The sequence below is a fragment of the Hirundo rustica genome, chromosome 18 (genome assembly GCF_015227805.2).
Source record: "Hirundo rustica isolate bHirRus1 chromosome 18, bHirRus1.pri.v3, whole genome shotgun sequence".
NCBI classification, from domain to species: domain Eukaryota; kingdom Metazoa; phylum Chordata; class Aves; order Passeriformes; family Hirundinidae; genus Hirundo; species Hirundo rustica.
In genome coordinates this window covers 11,910,858-11,928,386 of record NC_053467.1, presented here as the reverse complement: position 1 = coordinate 11,928,386, position 17,529 = coordinate 11,910,858, and the positions used below count along the sequence as shown (strand labels likewise).

Sequence of the window (17,529 nt, the reverse complement as noted above, 5' to 3'; positions counted from 1 at the left end):
CTCCCTCCGCGGGGCCGCCGCCACCTCCCGGAGTGCGGGGCCATGAGGTGGCCGCGCTCTGCGGCGGGGGCCCGCGGGGCTGCAGCATGAACGGCCCTTGCCTGGGGCTGCGCAGGGCCGGGGTCCTGCTGTCCCTGGGCATCGCCGCTCTCCTGCTGTTGCTGCTGCCGCGGGGGCAGCGTTCCGCCGTGCCCCGCCCGCCGCCCGCCGCCGGGCCCAGCGCGCCCCCGCCGCACCGCGCGGGCCCGGAAGGCTCTGCCGGAGCGCCGGGCGGCGGGGCCGGGGCCGGCGGCCGTGGCGGAGGCCTCGCGGGTAGCCCGCAGCTTGCGCGGAGGGACCGTCTCGGGGCTGCCAGCAGCTCGGCCAGGGAGAACCTAGAGCTGAAGGACATCTTTATTGCGGTGAAGACCACGAGGAAGTACCATAAGAGCCGGCTGGACTTGCTCCTCCAAACCTGGATCTCCCAAGCGAGGGGACAGGTGAGACTTCGCCACGGGCGGGGACAGCCGGGAGCCTCGGCCCTGCGCTGTCCAGGGCAGCTGCTGCACTCTGACGGGGTTTTTTCTTACTTGTGTTAAAAGCTGCTTTCTTTGTAAGACTGTGGAAGGTCGTCGTATATAACTGGTTGGTGTGAACGTGCTTCCAAAAGAGTTTGTTCCTGTTAAGCCAGTTGCCTGCAAGGTGGGATCTGTATTCCAAGCAGACATAGTTTGCTGATTTTTGTATGACTGTGGAAAGTGCTTTCATGATACTGAAAGATTCCTGGTGATGATGCATCTAAGCCAATATTTTGGACTAAGTAGTTCAGCCACCTGTTTTCCTGTAGAACATAAAATTTGTTCCCTTGTTTGAGAACTTCAGTCCATCCAAGTATATTAATGGGATTTTGTCCAGCAGTTGGAACAAGACAGTGTTAACCACTTCCTACCCTGACTTGCATTCTTTCTTCTTAACCTGCATGGCGGCTATGGATGATTCCTAGCCAGAGAGAGGAGGTAGTACCAAAAAAGACCAAAATCCTTTCTTTCTGGAAATCGGTTGTCTGTACCCTGAGACAGGGAGGGTAAAATACAGCTTGCTTTATTGAAACGACACTCTTCTGATTTGTAATGAAAAAATGTAACAAATGAGGCAGGGATTGAAGTTGCTGGAGGTCTCTGCACCCCTACTCCCTCTCCTTTCCAGTGGATACTGTGAAACAAACTACCAAGACAGGCAAAACATTGTGAATTCTGACTAAAACTGAGCAAATTTAAAATTAGAACCTGAAGTTCTTAAATGTGGACACATCTTTTTTGTCCCCACAGACGTTTATATTCACGGACTGGGAGGATCAGGAACTACGCCTGAAAGCAGGTGAGCTGTGTAGCAGCATAGGTGCATACTGTCTGTTATAACTGAATTTTGTTTATTTCATACTTTCTATAGAAGTCCTTATTTTGTACAAGCAATTAGAAGTTAAGATGGAGAAAACAGAAAATTTCTCCACAATTGCCACCTGGACAGGGTGGCTGGAACTTCCAGAATACTGGGTTTGCCTTTGCACCCCCTTTCTTCTTGTTAGTAAGCTTAAGTGCATGTAGTCCAAAGTTATAGCAGACATTTCCTTTGTGCACGTGTCATTACACTATTTATATACCCTCACTTGTCTTTATGCACTCACACAATTTTATGACCTCTGCAGCTTACGTGCCTGAAGGATAACCTGTGAGCCCTGCCTGTCCTGCAGTTTCTTCTCCATACATGCACAATGTGCACCTCAGATATACAGTATTAGTGCCAAATGTGTACTTCTTTAGTAGTCTTTTTCTTTTTTGACTACACATGCTTCTCAAACCTGAAAGGGCTGATCTTGATTCTTCTAGGGGATCATATGATCAACACCAACTGTTCCGCTGTCCATACCCGGCAAGCTCTCTGTTGCAAGATGTCTGTGGAATATGATAAATTCCTGGAATCTGGGCAAAAGTAAGTGAAACACATTGTTCTGTTTGACTTTGTTTCTTTCCAGTTTTGTGCTTACAGGAAACTTGAGTAACCATCTCTGTTCCAGTGAGGAATGCAGTATTAGCTAAAATGTAGGGATGAGTGCAGGAAAGGGAGCACAGCATGAAGCAGTGCTTATAAACAAGCATCACCTGAAAGGTAGAAAGGATTATAATCTAAGGGGGTTATTAATTTCAGCCTCTTCACAGACTTAGCATCTGTGGGTGCTTTCATCTTTTCTATTTCTATTGTAATTTGAGACAAAAAGAAATACTTTCTGCTCCAAGCCTGAAAGACTATGACTCAGTTGTAAACCTGTGACTCATTTCTTTGTCCCTATAATTTCTTGCTTTATTTTGTTTGAAGATGGTTTTGCCATGTGGACGATGACAACTATGTGAACCCTCGGACTCTCCTACATCTCTTGTCTGCATTCTCACACAGCCAGGATGTCTACGTGGGGCGACCGAGTCTGGACCATCCCATTGAAGCAGCTGACCATGTGCAAAGTGATGGATCAGTAAGCAAACTTTTCCAGCTTGTCTGAGAGACATCCCAATTGTCTAAGCCTTTAAAACCTTGACAATTCATAGGATTCCCCCATAAAATCAAGTGATTTAATCTGCAAGAAATAAACCTGGTGATGGTCATTTAACCCAGCAGGATGCTGGGTTAAATGCACCTTCCCTCTGATGTTGTATGCATATGTATGCACAATGGAGGTTGTCTCCTGGATGGCTGTTTCTGTTCCTTTATTCATGTATGTTGTGGTCTCCCTCAAACTGAGCTTACTAGGGCCTCCCCACTTTGACTCTTACTTTGGTGGCTTTGGGGGCAGTGTTCCTTGTTCTAGGGCTTGGGAGTTAGAAAATATTTCCAATATAAAATTGTTACTAGGTTTCCAAGAACCAGAAGCAAACATATCTCAATCACAAGATAGGTGTGCTAAGGAAAACGTCCTAACCAGGTCGCCTGCACTTGCAGGTCTCTCTAAAGATATATCAATCCACTGGCCAGAAAGTCAGTTGTAAAGCAGCTTGTTAGGCAAGACTCTGCAGAACAAAATAGTCTCCTTGGACATGGAGCCAATATGTATATGGACCACCTATGACATCCTCAGTAACACTGAGCTGGCTATGACCCTTGATTAAAATGAACAGGGGACAGAAGGAATTGGGTAGAAGTGGGACTATCATTTTCTGTTTCATGTGTGCTCCTTCCCTTATGCTAATTTGATTACCTGCTGTCTGTTTCAAGGTAGTTTCATTTGAGGGAACAGGTAGTTGCACTTTCAGCAGCCTAAACAAATAGGGATTCAACTGTAGCCTTGTTCTGACTCAGATGTAGTAATGTGATATCAAATAGAACATTGAGTTCCCTTCCCTGCCCAGCCAAATGCAAAAAGCTGATTGTCAGTAACTGTTGTGTGTTTTTTTCTTTTTGCTCTTCAGAAGACAACTGTGAAATTCTGGTTTGCCACAGGTGGTGCTGGGTTCTGTATCAGCCGAGGTCTTGCCCTGAAGATGAGTCCCTGGGCCAGGTAAGCACTGTTCCTAGCTGAGCTCCATCAATACATGGTTGGGAGGCTTTCAAACACATTTTAGCTTGTCTTCTATGCTCTCTGTCACAGCCTGGGCAATTTCATTAGTACTGCAGAAAGAGTGCGTCTTCCCGATGACTGCACTATTGGCTACATCATTGAGGGGCTGCTGGAGGTAAAGCTGCTACACAGCCCGTTGTTCCATTCCCACCTGGAAAATCTGCAGAGACTGCAAGGCGAATCTGTGCTGCAGCAGGTAGGGCTATGCCTCATGTCCTGTAATTATAATTACACCTCAGTCTGATCAGAAAGAGTACTCTGCGTAGACTTAGCACTCTTTAGCAAAGAAGGATATCTACAGACTCACTCAAAGCGGTGTCCTGCTCAATTCCTTTATTTAGGTACAAGGCGCAGTTTCACCCTTGCCAATTAGGTCATATAGCTGTCCCCTCCTCTGGGGACAAATTCTGCTACATGAAGCCTAAATAGGGTGTTCCCCATCTCCTTATGAACCCTGACTTTTTGTGTGTAGCAGTAGTGGAAGGTGCAGAAGTTTGCTAAATAGTCTTCCTGGTTTTGCCTAACAAAGTTTCAGTCTTAACTCATGCTGTTCAAAAAGGCAGCTATAGTAAGTACTTCTTCAATAGTTAAGACGTAATAAAATGCTTGATCATTTTTAAGAATAATTTGTTTGAATGTCAAGCATTTTAAAGTTGCTTCTGAAAAATCAAGTTGTTTTTTAATTGCTGGGGTACATTTTACCTCCCAGGCAGCAGATGGAGCCACAAGGCTATCCAGCAGCGTTGCCTGCATCACTCTGCTTGGAACCATAAGTAAACAGGAGTATGGTTTTGCCTCTGCATGCTGCTTGGTTATATTTTTCTGGCAGTTGTGTGAGACAGCAGAAATGTGTGCTTGGGGCCAAATTCCACCATGATGTCATCTCCTTCACGTTAGTGATTTTGACTGTAGCATTAATATATTGTTTCACTGGTGATCACTGGTTCCATGAAATGAAGACAGCTAACCCAAAACACAGGAAATGTACATTTATAAAGAAAACATAAGTCTTCTTGTACCTGACACCTGAAAAATTCTTAATGCAGTGCTTTTGTGAAGGAACAGCCCTCATCTGGGGTTACAAAGAGCTAAATTTTGTTCCAGATTTGAAACATGACGATCCTTTCCATGCCGTTTAACATGCAAATATTTATATTCTCCCCCTGTGCTAAAATACTGCTATTGCAGACTTCAGGCAATGTCTGGTGAGGATGAACGTGTTATTTAGTGAAGGTACTGACAGTTGCAGGATTCCTGTCCTTACAAAGCTTACAACTGAAACCCATCTTGTCCTTCAGGGCAATGCAACTTCAGATCTTCTGTGTATTCTCCCACATTACCCTTAGTGCCATTCAGTGCCAGTGTTGCTTATATCAGAACTAACTGCTGTCCTCCAAATGTGATCCATATTCAGTTTAGACAGAATCTTTGTAGACTTTCTTGGTACCTCATTAATAACCCTGCTATTTTGACTCTGGTTTTCTGCATTAGTGTTACAAGTTCTGAATACTTATTTGTTTTTACAGGTAACCCTGAGTTATGGCGACCCTGAGAACAAACACAATGTCGTGAGTGTGGGAGGAGTGTTTGGCCTTCAGCAGGATCCAACCCGGTTAGTGTTCACTTCTAAAACAAGATCTCCGTACCTTGTTCATGTTTGTCATCTGTAAGATAATCAGATCCAATATTGGGGTTATTGTCTCATGTCAGCTCTTTTTACTGTGCCAAATGCAGTAATCTGCTCCATCAGACTGCTGCACATTCAATGCTAGGATGTTCCATGTGTGGAGAATTCCAATCTAATGCTTGCTTTCTTTCTTTCTTTTTTTTTTTTTTTTTTTTTTTTTTTTAATATAGATTTAAATCTGTCCATTGTCTGCTTTATCCTGACACTATTTGGTGCCCTGCTAAGAAGATGTCATAATTCTTGACCAGCCACTGACACCTGTGTCTTAGCTAGTTTGCATAAGGCAGGAGTTGTGGAGTTTTTTGGTGGCTTTATTCTTCTTCTGAGAAACAACCAGCAGTATCTACAAAGGAGGTAGACAGACTGTTTGGAAAAGCAATAAGGTGTGGTTTGTTCACCTGCAGCCTGGGACATCCCAAGAAGAATCTTTGTTCTTTTTGTCTAGTGGTTCTTCATAAGATGACCACAGTCTTGTGTGTATAAGTCACTTTACACTTTCATCTGATGTCATGTGAACCTGTGCTTGGGCACATCTGAGGGAAATGCAGTACTGGGAGTGAGAGTGTTCTTACTGCCCTAAGGGGTTTTTAGAAGCCACTGTTTTGAAGCTGGAGTGCTAGAGCAGACTGTAGTCCCCATGGTGACAAGAGAGGAGAAGTTTTCACTCATCTTTATTGCGAACAGAATTATTTAAGAGCTTCTGTGGCCTGCCAGATTAAAACTCCAGTGGGCCAGAATACAGAAATCCTGGAATCACTAGGGTAAGCAAGGCTGAAAGCCTTTGTCATGAGAAAACCCTGTGTGCAGGTAAGCTTACTCAGGACTAGATAAGTTGCTTACAGTGTACATTCTCCCCTGTCATCCATGTGTACCTCCTGTGGAGGTAATTGTCAGACCTGGCTCGCTTGCCAACTGAATTGCAATGGTTGATGATTATGATCTATTCCCGTGGTATTCAATATTGAAGAAATATTTGCCTGACAAGATGGTAATGGTTTGTCCCACTTGGCCAGTGATTGGTCACATGAGCTGGAGAAGCTTGTGCTGGCAAAACACACCCTGTTTCTGAAGCAGTGTGAGGGGGAAGGAATGCTAGATAGCTGTAATGCACTGAGGAGGGTTTTGATGGTATCATTTGAGGACCTTTAATTGTATGACTATGGTTACTCCAGATTCTTCAGATAATCTTTTAATTGCCATTAAGTCAAGATCAGTGTTTGTTTTTACTTCTTAATATTTCAAAAAATAGTTCATGCAGTCACTGAAAGGAAACTGCACACTCACAAGCAGAAATTCAGTGCTCTAGCAGTATCATCTGCTGCTGCTTTAAAGAAGGTAAACTTAATTTTGAAAGTGGAAGGAATGGGGCTCTATACATTTACTATTTTGTTAGCCCAGACTTTGGCCATGTGCAAACCCTACCTGACCTGAAGAATACCATTAAAAAATACCTTTGCAAAATCACTGTTTACTCTTATAAAAAATACTTGCTGGTTTAGTGCTGGAGTTTGAGGCCAAATTAAGGGAAGAATAATAGAATGACATGTATGATCTGGCTCTGTGATTGCTGGCTTGATTGTGGACCTAGCAGAAGTTTCAGGTTTCTAAATGGCTGTCCTCAGTTGTGCTGCAGTCTTCAGCTAGTTACTTAAATTCCTGGCAAATGCCTGTAGTGTATTCAAGTATGCCACTTAGCTCAGGTGTCAGCCTCCTGAAATATGCAGTGTTCCCCGCATTTTAAGAAACCTTTCAGTGTTTACCTCAATACACTGTCCTCTTTGCATGGTTGTAGGTAGTTCCACAGAGGAGCAAACAAGCTGATTGCTACTTACTAGAGTCCTGCAGCCCATTCTTGTATTTCACTTTTCTATTATGTGTACTAAGGTACACATGAGGTATGAAAATAAGAAAGCTGCAGGGAACTGGATCAAAGCCCAGCTAGCACACTGGCTGTTCCATAATGCGCTGTCAGTGTTACAGGTGTGCCTGTCACAGAAAACAGGAGGATTTGTGGAATAGTAGGTTCTACCTCTTTATTAGGTCTTCTGCTAACTAGAATTGAGGCATCCTGTGGTTTAATTATTTGTCATTAATAGTTCTGGAGATTCCTGGTATCCATAATTTTTTTTTTTTTTGAACACTTGTTAGGTTCTTGGTTTTAACGTCCTGTAGCAGAAAGCTGTGAAACTTCATGAGCTCTTGAGGTGATTTTTGTCTTCAAGCACTGCTTCTGAACTCTTCTGTTGGAACTTTCTTCCCCTTCCACTGGAAGCAGCCTCTTGTAAGATGACAGAGACCAAGCAAGGACTGGGCAGCAGTTGTGGCAAACTGCAGTTTAAAAATTGCAACACTTTATATTGACAGCAGCAAAACTAAACAAAACTAAAAGTTTCACACTGGGGTCACTGGTCACACTAGGTGTGCCAAAGAGGCGGTGCCCTCAAAGCTGGGAGTGTGTTTATGGAACTTAAAAAGGACCATGTTCTCCTGCAGGGCAGCAGGAAACTCTTACGTGTTCCGGCTCATTCCAAGGTTTCTTGTATTGAGAATTACAGTAAGCTGTGTGGATCTATCAGGATGCAGCTTTTTTATCAAACTACTTTTTCATACATAAACTGATTCTATAAAATAAATATTTAAATATGTCAAAGGCTGTGTTTTGTCATAGTTCTTCACATGTGCTCTGTATCAAAAATGTATCTGCTAATGCAGAAAACTGTGCCCTCATGTCAGGCTTGTGTGATGCCAACAGCCAAAACACAAGTAAGCTCAAGGACTTGTGGAGAACAGAAGTGGATGAGAAGAATCCTTGCAGCTGCTTCTTAACAGAGTACAGTCAAAGAATTGAGATAATGAAAATTTTAGATGCCATCCTCAGCAGGAACTTCGACGGGGCAGAGCTGGCAGGTCTTTTTCATCAGACTCTAAGAAGCCTGGTGTTCTGTGGTCGCTCAAACGATACTTCAGTCAAGAATGAGAGCCACGAAACTTCACCTCTGTGTGCCGATCCTGCTGGATGGGCCTGGAGACGGCTTCGTGCTGCCTTCCGTTGGCGACGGGCCGCTCCCGGCGGCGGAAGCGGGGAAAGATCGCGCTGCTCGCTGGCCCAACAGAGCCGCCCCGCTCCCTGACCCCGCCCCGGCCACAGTCCGGCCGAACATGGAGGCGCATCTCAGCTTCCGCGGACGGCGGGCCCTGGTGACTGGGGCCGGCAAAGGTAACCGCGGGCGGAGGGCCGGGGGCCGGGCCGGGGCCGGGGCGAGTCTGACGCCGTCTCCCCGCAGGGATCGGTCGCGCCGTGGCCGTGGCGCTGAGCAGGGCCGGGGCCCGCGTGACCGCGCTGAGCCGAACGGCGGCGGACTTGGAGAGCCTCGCGCGGGAGGTACCGGACCCCCGCCTCATGCCCTCATGCCCTTCCCCGCCCCAATAACCCCGCATCGGGCCCCCGGGCTTCCTCGCGGCCTTTCGCCCACGGCGGCTGCCCTCGCCGCAGTGCCCGGGCATCGAGACCCTCTGCCTGGACCTGGCCGACTGGGAGGCTGTGGAGGCGGCGGTGAGCGCGGCGGGGCCGTTCGAGCTGCTGGTTAACAACGCGGCGGTGGCGGAGCTGCAGTCGTTCCTGGAGGTGACGCGCTCGGCCTTGCAGCGGTGAGTGCCAGGCCCCGGCCCGCCCGGCGGCTCCCGCACGAGACCGCCGCTCCACGGGGAGCTCCGGGGCCGAGGATGCCCGCCAAGGGCTGTGAGCTTTCCAGAAAAGGGTGTTATTAGAGGGGAAGCAGCTGGAAAGAACAAAGACAGCAACTGGTATACAGACACCAGACAGGTTGACATGCACACTTATAGCAATGCCCAGTGTTGGTCGATTGTTACTGCCTATGTCCTTTTTCTTTACTGTCTTTTCATTCTTTACACCATCACCTTTCACCCCTTAAACAGCAAAAGGAAGCAAAGCACTGGCTCTTTTCTCCATTTCTACTCCATTTCTAAATAGCCAGAATCTGCAGTGTCACTTCCAGAATGGTGGGGTGCACTTGTCACCCACTGGCATGGGAGGAGAGTGCCTTTGCTGCTCATCAAGCTCAGAGCTTCCAGTCTAGTTCCAGGTCCGTTAAATTCAAAGGCAGTTGTTGCTAAGACAATTCATAAATAGAGACAACAAAGCCAGGTAAAGAAGCAAAAAATGGTCATGGTGGGAAATTAAATCTGCTAGCTACAGTTACATGACATCTTTTTTTCTCTGAAAAGCTCCAGTTTTGGTGTGAGTATGCTTTAGGACACAGGCTATCTTGAGTCCACGTCTTTCTGAGAAAATAGGTCATGCTGTGTCCCTGTGTTAAAAATGGCTGTTGAGAATTTATAATAAAGGTTTGTGACTAGAATATAAAATGTATGGATTCTAAGATCATTCTGCAGAACTGGCAGGTGGAAGCCTGACTAAGGAAGCACGATGTGGCAAACAGAAGAAATGCTGCCTCTACTCACCTTACAGCAGCTTTGCTTTATAAATCTGTGTGAAGGGTTTACTTGACCTAAGAGTCATCTGCCCTGGCTGAAGCCCAGGGTTCTGTTTAAACTTTGACAGAGGAATTCCATTAGGCTGCATAAGAGCAGAGTCCTCTGCAAAATGTGCCTGATGCATGCCTGCACTTCCCCACACACTTGCAGCCAATGGACAGTTCTGGTTCATTGCTGAGATCTCACCTGACCATTCTGGCTCTCCTGACAACTTGGCATTTTTGTCCATGTCCTAGAGTGTCACCAGTGTTTCTAAGAGACCAGCAGCACTTGTCCTCTGCTGCATCCCAAAACAGCTTCCTGGGCTGGGCTACAAGCACTCTCTAACTTAAATTTGACTTATCTATTTGTAGGTCTCTCGATGTGAATTTTGGGGCTGTGCTTCATGTTTCCCAGGTGAGGAACAGTTGTTACTGCAGCTGCCTCCATGAATAGCAGTGACTAAACTGTTGTACATAGTAAGGGTATGTGTCCACTGTGGGGGCTGGAAAGACTGCAGTCCAAAGTCAATCTGACAAACTACATGTACAACCCCTTCACACTCTTGCTTTGACTCTTGTAAGCAGGAGGCAGTGAGGACTTGCTTTCTCCAGATGTTTTTGCTCCTTGGTCTACCGTAATAGCCCAGCAAGATTCCTGTGCGGTGAAATAATGATTTCTCTTGTTAGGATTCTGACATTCCTTTTTTTTTTTTTCCCTTTCCTCTCCCCCCTCCCAGATAGTTGCTCGGCAGATGATTGCACAGGGGGTGCCAGGGGCTATTGTGAATGTCTCCAGCCAGGCATCAAAGCGTGCACTGAGGGATCACGCTGTTTATTGTAAGTCCTTTAGCAGTGCTCCTCTCAGTTTTGATCAGCTGGAGACCCATAGTCACCAAGCTGCCAGGTGCTATGCAGTTAAATAGCTCCTCTTCCTCCTTTCTCTTAAAGGTTCCACAAAAAGTGCTTTGGATATGCTGAGCAAAGTAATGGCAATGGAACTGGGACCCCACAAGGTAGGAGTCTGTGAGAGAAAAGTGTGAAAGCTGAACCTGAGCACAACCACAGCTGTTGGGTTAGATTGTGTGTTGCTCCTGGTCCCAGATTAGGGTGAACACTGTGAACCCCACCGTGGTTATGACAGACATGGGGAGAATTAACTGGAGTGACCCTCAGAAATCTGCTGCCATGATTGATCGGATTCCCCTGGGAAAGTTTGCAGGTCAGTGATGCAGGTCTGTTCCCAGCCTGTGCTCTAGCATTTTCTCCAAGCCTTCCTTCTCATGGGCATCACAACCACACGTTGCTGATTTCTGGGCAAAGTGACAGCTCTGCTGAATGCCTTTTGGTTGACTTCCTGCAGTATTTTATCAGGACAGGGTGAGAATCAACCCCCTTCTCACTTTTTCTACAGCCTCCTCATCTTGGGATAAGTGAAATGAACTTACTCTACTGTTCGTAAACCTGACCGGGTGTTTGCTGTGACCTAAGCACCATTCGATCACAAGGACACTTTGAGGTCCAGCTCTCAGCCACACTGTCCCAGACACTGCATCAAGCACAGCTGGAAGGCAGAAACCCTTTCTGACTCTAATTACCTATAGAGATTAAGGCAGACGTTTTTAGGTGCTTGTTTTTCTGGTACAATTTGAGGTGGTCATCTGATGTTCTCTGTGTTTGATTGCAGAGGTGGATGATGTGGTGAACAGCATTCTTTTCCTGCTGAGTGACAAGAGTGCTATGACAACTGGCAGCTCACTGATGATTGATGGGGGCTTTCTTGTCTCCTAAGATGATACCTGCATTTCACACCTGGTCTCAATTTTTAAATGAATACTGCCTAGATGTAAACTGGATAGAAAACAATGACACAGACTTTCTGCTGGAGGGGCAGCAGGGCTGAAGACTATTAGAAGTGAGGCAGAAAATTAGCTTTGCAAGGCTGTTCTATAATAAAGCTCACATACACCTTCATGGAGAATGTTTATTGCACCAAATAAGGTTTTATCTTGTCACTCTACATGATGATTAGAAATTGGACCTTTCTTCCAACCCTGTTCCCCCCCCACAACCCTTCAAAAGCTCTCCTTGTTCCATCCAAATCCACAGAGTCTGCATTTTAAGTGGGAAGGGAAAGAAGTTAGCAGACTCCTCATTGCTTCCTTTGTTGTCTTTAGTAGGAAAAAAAAAAAAAAAAAAAAAAAAAAAAAAAGAGGCAACAACCCCAGCCCTGCTCTGCAGAGACTGGATTCTGGGGGGAGGCCCTGCTAAAGACTAATGGGGGGGAGCAGCACCATGCTGTCCTAGGGTGTGCACACACAAAGGCAAATGCATTGATTGCACAGAGCTGTTTCACTCACAGAGTTTGGCTAGTACCCAATAAAGCACCTAATGATTTGTTTTTCAGCTTCTCATTTACTTTGACCCCTTCCAGGGGTGGTTATGATTTCTTAACAGTCTCAGGAACATTCTGCTAGAGCAGCAGGTTGTTAGCTGTTAGCCACAGCAGGCTGGGCAAGGAGACCCTACCACCCTCCCAGCTATTCTTGTCTTTCAGCACCATTGAAATCATCTCCCTCCCCACTCCCACCAGGATGTTCACCACCTGTTTCGCCTGCAGGTTGAAAACAGGTGTTTCCAGAACAGGATGGATGTCTCAGCCCTTTCCACTTGGAGTTCAGGAGAGCCAAAACAGCTCGTTGCCTGAGGGAGCTACCTTGCCTTCCCCGCTGTACCTCCCCTGGGGGCTGTATAGTCCCCAGCTGGTCTCCTGTCCCCACTGCCCCTTCACATCAACACTGACGTTAAATCAAAGAGACATTTAAAAAACACTGACTTCATACATGATGAAGGGCCCTACGCATCCCAGCCCCCTTCAGAAACACCCAGCTTAATATGCAATCTGTCAGAGGATGACAGCATGCTGAGCCAACACCTAGGCCACAGCCCTCAAAACATGGTACACTTTTTGCCAGGCTTCTTCACAGGCGGTGGGCAGAGCACAGCCCGGATGGCTTCATCAAAGACCGTCTTCAAGCCCCTCTGCGTCAGGGCAGAGCATTCGAGGTACTTTACCGAGCCTGGGGAAAGAGAGCTCCAGCTCAACCACTCCAGTTCCACCACCACACACTGCCTCACCCACTCACAAACTTCAATGCCATCAACATCTGCCTGCTCATGAGACTCACCGATCTCCCGAGCCATGGCCAAGCCTTGGGGGTAGGTGATGGGGGCCAGTTTCTTATCACGTAACCTTTCAATGGTGTCCTTATCATCCCTCAAGTCCAGCTTGGTGCCCACCAGGATTATAGGTGTATTTGGGCAATGGTGTCGGACCTCAGGGTACCACTGAAACAGAGAGGCATGATAAGTAGTTATATGAATGACCAAAACCATGAGGATGCATTCTTATTATTAGGAATGGAGAGGTTCCCTACTGACATAGTGGCAACACCTGAACAGAATACTGCTGCCTACAGTTCTAATACGCTCTGCAAAAAGAGACTGGTGCAGATGTAATAATGAAGGCACCAAGACACAGAATCCTGACAGACATTGCTAGCCAACCCTGTACACAGTGCTTCCCTTAACTGTATTTCAGCTTCTAAGACATCCCTTATCTTAAAATGCAGATTCAGAAAGGCAGTAACTTAGCCAAAGAAGTAATGAATAAAAAATAAGCCCCACTTAAAAACTGCAGACTATGATCTTCCCTTGCCATAACATTACTGATTGAAGTTTTGGGCTTGTAGGTGTGGTGCTGGGTGGGGCAGGGAGTGTCACTGGTTCTTCCCTTCTACTGTTGCACCTAGGAGGAGAATACTTTACCTTAGCTCTGACATTCTCAAAGGAGGCTGGACTCACAAGGGAGAAGCAGATCAAGAAAACATCCTGTGCAAAAACAAGAGGGTGAGCTGTGCAGAAAGAAACAGCTAGAGTGAAGAGAGGCTGCAGAGGGAGCCTGAGAAAGGACAACCTCCTCCCACAAGCAAGGACTGCTGTGCCTTAAGAAATTCTTCCCCACTAAGGGTGTTAAACTGATTCAGAGAGGGAAGGAATGGACCTTGAGTGTATGATGAAATCTTCCTTCACAATGCTGGGCTTTGCATGTTAAGATGTTTGAGGCCTCAGGCTCTTAACAGTGCTAAGGGCTTAGGAGCTGCTACACCCAGAAACACTCCTAGGGCAGCCCAATGGGGATCTGTCATGCTGAGAGAGAATGGGAATACGGAACTGGCTACTCTGCACAGCAGCTCTACAGCATTCCTTTTACTTGGGCCTCCCCGGGGCACCCAGAACTCTTCAAAGACCATTACAAAAAACAAAAACAAAAACAACAAAAAAACCCCACCCCTAACTAGAACAGGACAATCTCCTAGGAGAAAATCAGCTGTGATACTTCTTAAACAACCAGAATTATGGGTGCAGCTGCAGGATCTCAGACTTTTCACAAAGGAAAGAAACATGCCTGTCCTTGGAAGCCTCCCTGTCTCTGAGAAGGAGCAGTCAAAAGCCAGTCCAAGCCCAGCACTCACCGTCTGTGGATAGGAAAGAGGCCGCAGTCGGTCATAGTCTTCTTGCCCTGCAGTATCCCAGAGGCCCAGGTTCACTGGCTTTCCATCTACCATCACATTGGCAGAATAATTATCAAACCTGCCAACGAGGAGGCCCCATCAGTGACAATTTTGTGGAGACCTTCACATCTCTATACGGAATTCAAAGGGGCAGTGGATCAGGAAAGGATACTGCAGCACAGTTCCAATGGGGACAATCTGCCTTCCTCACACACAGCCACAGCATCATCCTTACCTGTCAAGTTTACAGTCTCATTTGCAACAGTCACCTCCTCACATACCCACCCAACTTTTATACACACACGCATACAGATTAAAGATGAAGCCCAAGGCCATTACTTACACGGTGGGAATGTATTCTCCAGGAAACGCATTTGTGGTGTAACTGATCAGCAAGCAGGTCTTCCCCACAGCTCTGCAGAGGGTAAGAGTGACAAGCATAAAGAAGGTATAGCATGGAACACTAATGCAGTAAAACTCACCCTTCCCCCACCGAAAACATAGTTAGGTAAGAAATTACCATGCCAGAAAACAAGCCTGTTGCAGGCTGGAATTCCCTAGCTGTCACAGACATGGCCTGAACTCAAAAGGTGCACCTTGCCTGAGCACTTCCTAACCCTGCTCTCTGTCACTCCTTTTCCCTACCCATTCAGCCCTCAGCAAGACATCAGTCAAAATACAATTGCTCCATGAACCAAGAAGGGGAATAAATTAGAGTTGTGTACTGGGCTCAACAGATGCATAGTAATTTAGCAAAATGGATAAACAGGTTAAAAAGCATGCAACAACGCAGAATTCTGCAAGCTCCTCAGACACAGGAATTCAGTATCAATAAATACAAAGGGGAAAAAAATAAGTCTCCATAAACAAAAATGGACTTTTAAACAGACCGCTGTCAGTTTGGAAAAAGATTAGTGAAGAAGGATAAAAACACTAGCTCAGGGCTTTGCTAAAAGTTGGTGGGATTGGTCAGCCCAGCAGTGGCAGATGGCAAGGGCCAGGCCACAGCTGGCTGGCAATAGTGTAAGCACACAGACTTTAACCAGTCCTGCAGATTTCCTAACAGAGAGCTTCACTGTAAGAACAGAAGAGTACCAGCAGTGTGCAACCTTTTTATCAGGGAGAAAGTTGTGACCTACAGACAACCTCCCTGAAAAAGACTGAGAGTGCCAGTGCCAGGGAAAGCTGCCTGTGAGGTGCCTGGGTGAACCTGAGTACCTAGCAGAAATACATAATCTCCTACCCAATTCTGCAACCAGACTGACGTAAGAGAGGATGTCAGAAGAGAGGAACAGAGTTGACAGTTCCCTGCACACGCCAGGATGACAGAAAGCACAGAGAGAATGAACCACTATTACAACTTTTCCTCTGAATTAGGTCCCCTTGGTCTGAGAAGAGAGAATTTTTGTCATGAACCACTACACTGACTGGTCCAACTTTCCTCCTGAACTGTGACTTCTCTTTCCCACCAAAAAGGGAAGTTTGTAATTCACAAAAACCTGTGCATCTCTGTGTTTCCAATTTCTTTTAGTCTGCACTGTTGATTTGGTCTTAAGGCAAAACACAAGACGGCAAACCTTCAGCAGAACTCCATTCCCAACATCCTGAGCTCCCAGTCATTCCTTTCCCTTCTGCAATAAGGCTGTGCCTTCTCCTACTCCCTTCTTTAGCCCTCACAGACTGGAACCTGGAAGGCCTCACTGCAAGTGTGTATTTTAGGGGGTGGCATGCACGAGAAAGGGGAAGTCTAGTCCCAGCCTAAGACCAGTTCACATTTAGGTCTGAGTATCTCAGCTCTATTCTTGCTGTGGTGATCAAAAAAGTAAGCTCGAATTGTGAGGAAAAATATGCAGGATGAGCTAGGAAAGTTACAAAGCAGCATAAATCTAGTGCATCTTGGAGGCAGATGTGATCCAAAAAAAGGCATTCGGGAAGAGCCTAAAGAAAAAAGCAAAAAGGGTGACAAGGACCACGTGGTGAAATCAGAAAGAGCAACACATTTCACCTCGGAGCAATCAACAAAAGGACATAGGAGACCTGCGAACCTCAGGATTTTCGGGAGGACTCTTGTCAGGAATAAAACAGGTACAATGAAAAAGAGCAAAATACCGGCACCTAAATAAAACAACAAGGAGGCAATCGTAAAACACAAGAGAAGCTCGTGTTTGCTACCCAGGCAGCACCCAAGTTCATGAACTATGAAAGGAGCAGGGCAGGGTTGCGCGGGCCGCAGCAAGGCCCCAGTCTCCCGCCGGGACTCGAACGGCGGCTCGGCCCGCCAGCCCCGCTCCCGCCGGCCCCGGCCCGGCCCCGCCCGAGCCAGGCCCTCGTCGATCCAGGCCGGACCGAGCCTCGCCGCCCAGCGCGGGGCCTCCCGCCGGCGGAGCAGCTCTCCCGGGACGCAGGCCCGGGCCAGCCCTCCCTCCTTCCCTCGGCGCCGCCGGGCCCGTTTGGTGCGGGGCTGCGGGGGCCGGGGCGCGGCCGGAGCGGCCCCTCCCGCACTCACCCGTCGCCCACCACCACACACTTGATCGCCTGCATCTGCCCGCGATGGCGGCGCCGCGACTGCGCTGCAGCGAGCGCCCGCGGGGTGGGGCGGGGCCGAGCCGAGCCGAGCCGAGCACCGCGGGCAGGGCCCTGGCTCCCGCCGGCCCCGCCCCGCCGCTCCCCCGGGCCCAGACGCGGCTCCGCCGCGGGCGGTGGGGAGAGAGGCGGCGGCTCCGCCCCACGAAAGAAGCGGCGGGTGCTGCTCGGGGCCGGTTACCGCATTACCGCATTGGGGCCCACCGGCTCAAGGACAAAGCTTTAAAACCTGGTTAACGTTGTAGCTGCAGTTCATCGTCTTCTACCCGGAGCTGTTGAGGAACAAAGATGGAGTAGCCAAAATCCTTCAGGAAGATGGCATTTGGCTTCCCCCAGCTTCCCAAGGTACCCTGCTAGAAACAGAGGTGCCCACCGTAGTGGCCCTGTCTGAAAACAACAGTCTTTGCTTTTCCCTTACCCGTGGGTCTGCAGTGCTGCCCCAGCAGCCACAGACAACGTAGCTATTGCCACAAGTTCTCTTCATTATGACTAGGGAACAGATTCCCACCTTCTTTGCTTTTATCTCAGGCCAGAAGCAAAACCATCCCCATCCTATCCACCTGTAATAGCCTTTTAGCTCCAGGACAGGCTGACAGGGTCTTCAGG

At 47.5% G+C, this 17,529-nt stretch overlaps 3 protein-coding genes across 3 annotated transcripts; 2 read left to right on the top strand and 1 right to left on the bottom strand.

The window, feature by feature from the left end:
* Positions 1 to 86: 86 nt before the first annotated feature.
* RFNG (RFNG O-fucosylpeptide 3-beta-N-acetylglucosaminyltransferase) lies at positions 87 to 7,923 on the top strand. The gene is made up of 8 exons (XM_040081513.1): positions 87 to 479; positions 1,308 to 1,356; positions 1,866 to 1,968; positions 2,353 to 2,506; positions 3,438 to 3,526; positions 3,617 to 3,782; positions 5,113 to 5,198; positions 5,444 to 7,923. Exons 1-8 carry the CDS (start codon positions 87 to 89, stop codon positions 5,508 to 5,510), a joined length of 1,107 nt encoding a protein of 368 aa, XP_039937447.1. The 3' UTR covers positions 5,511 to 7,923.
* Positions 7,924 to 8,416: 493 nt separating this feature from the next.
* DCXR (dicarbonyl and L-xylulose reductase) lies at positions 8,417 to 12,167 on the top strand. Its single transcript, XM_040081517.2, has 8 exons — positions 8,417 to 8,490; positions 8,558 to 8,655; positions 8,767 to 8,921; positions 10,142 to 10,184; positions 10,507 to 10,606; positions 10,718 to 10,782; positions 10,871 to 10,988; positions 11,454 to 12,167. The coding sequence occupies exons 1-8, from the start codon at positions 8,433 to 8,435 to the stop codon at positions 11,555 to 11,557; spliced, it is 741 nt and encodes a 246-aa protein (XP_039937451.1). The 5' UTR covers positions 8,417 to 8,432; the 3' UTR covers positions 11,558 to 12,167.
* Positions 11,733 to 16,952, bottom strand: RAC3 (Rac family small GTPase 3). Its single transcript, XM_040081518.2, has 6 exons — positions 16,847 to 16,952; positions 14,684 to 14,755; positions 14,302 to 14,419; positions 13,595 to 13,657; positions 12,955 to 13,114; positions 11,733 to 12,846 (listed from the first exon to the last, which is right to left on the bottom strand). The coding sequence occupies exons 1-6, from the start codon at positions 16,879 to 16,881 to the stop codon at positions 12,716 to 12,718; spliced, it is 579 nt and encodes a 192-aa protein (XP_039937452.1). The 5' UTR covers positions 16,882 to 16,952; the 3' UTR covers positions 11,733 to 12,715.
* Between the last annotated feature and the right edge of the window lie 577 nt (positions 16,953 to 17,529).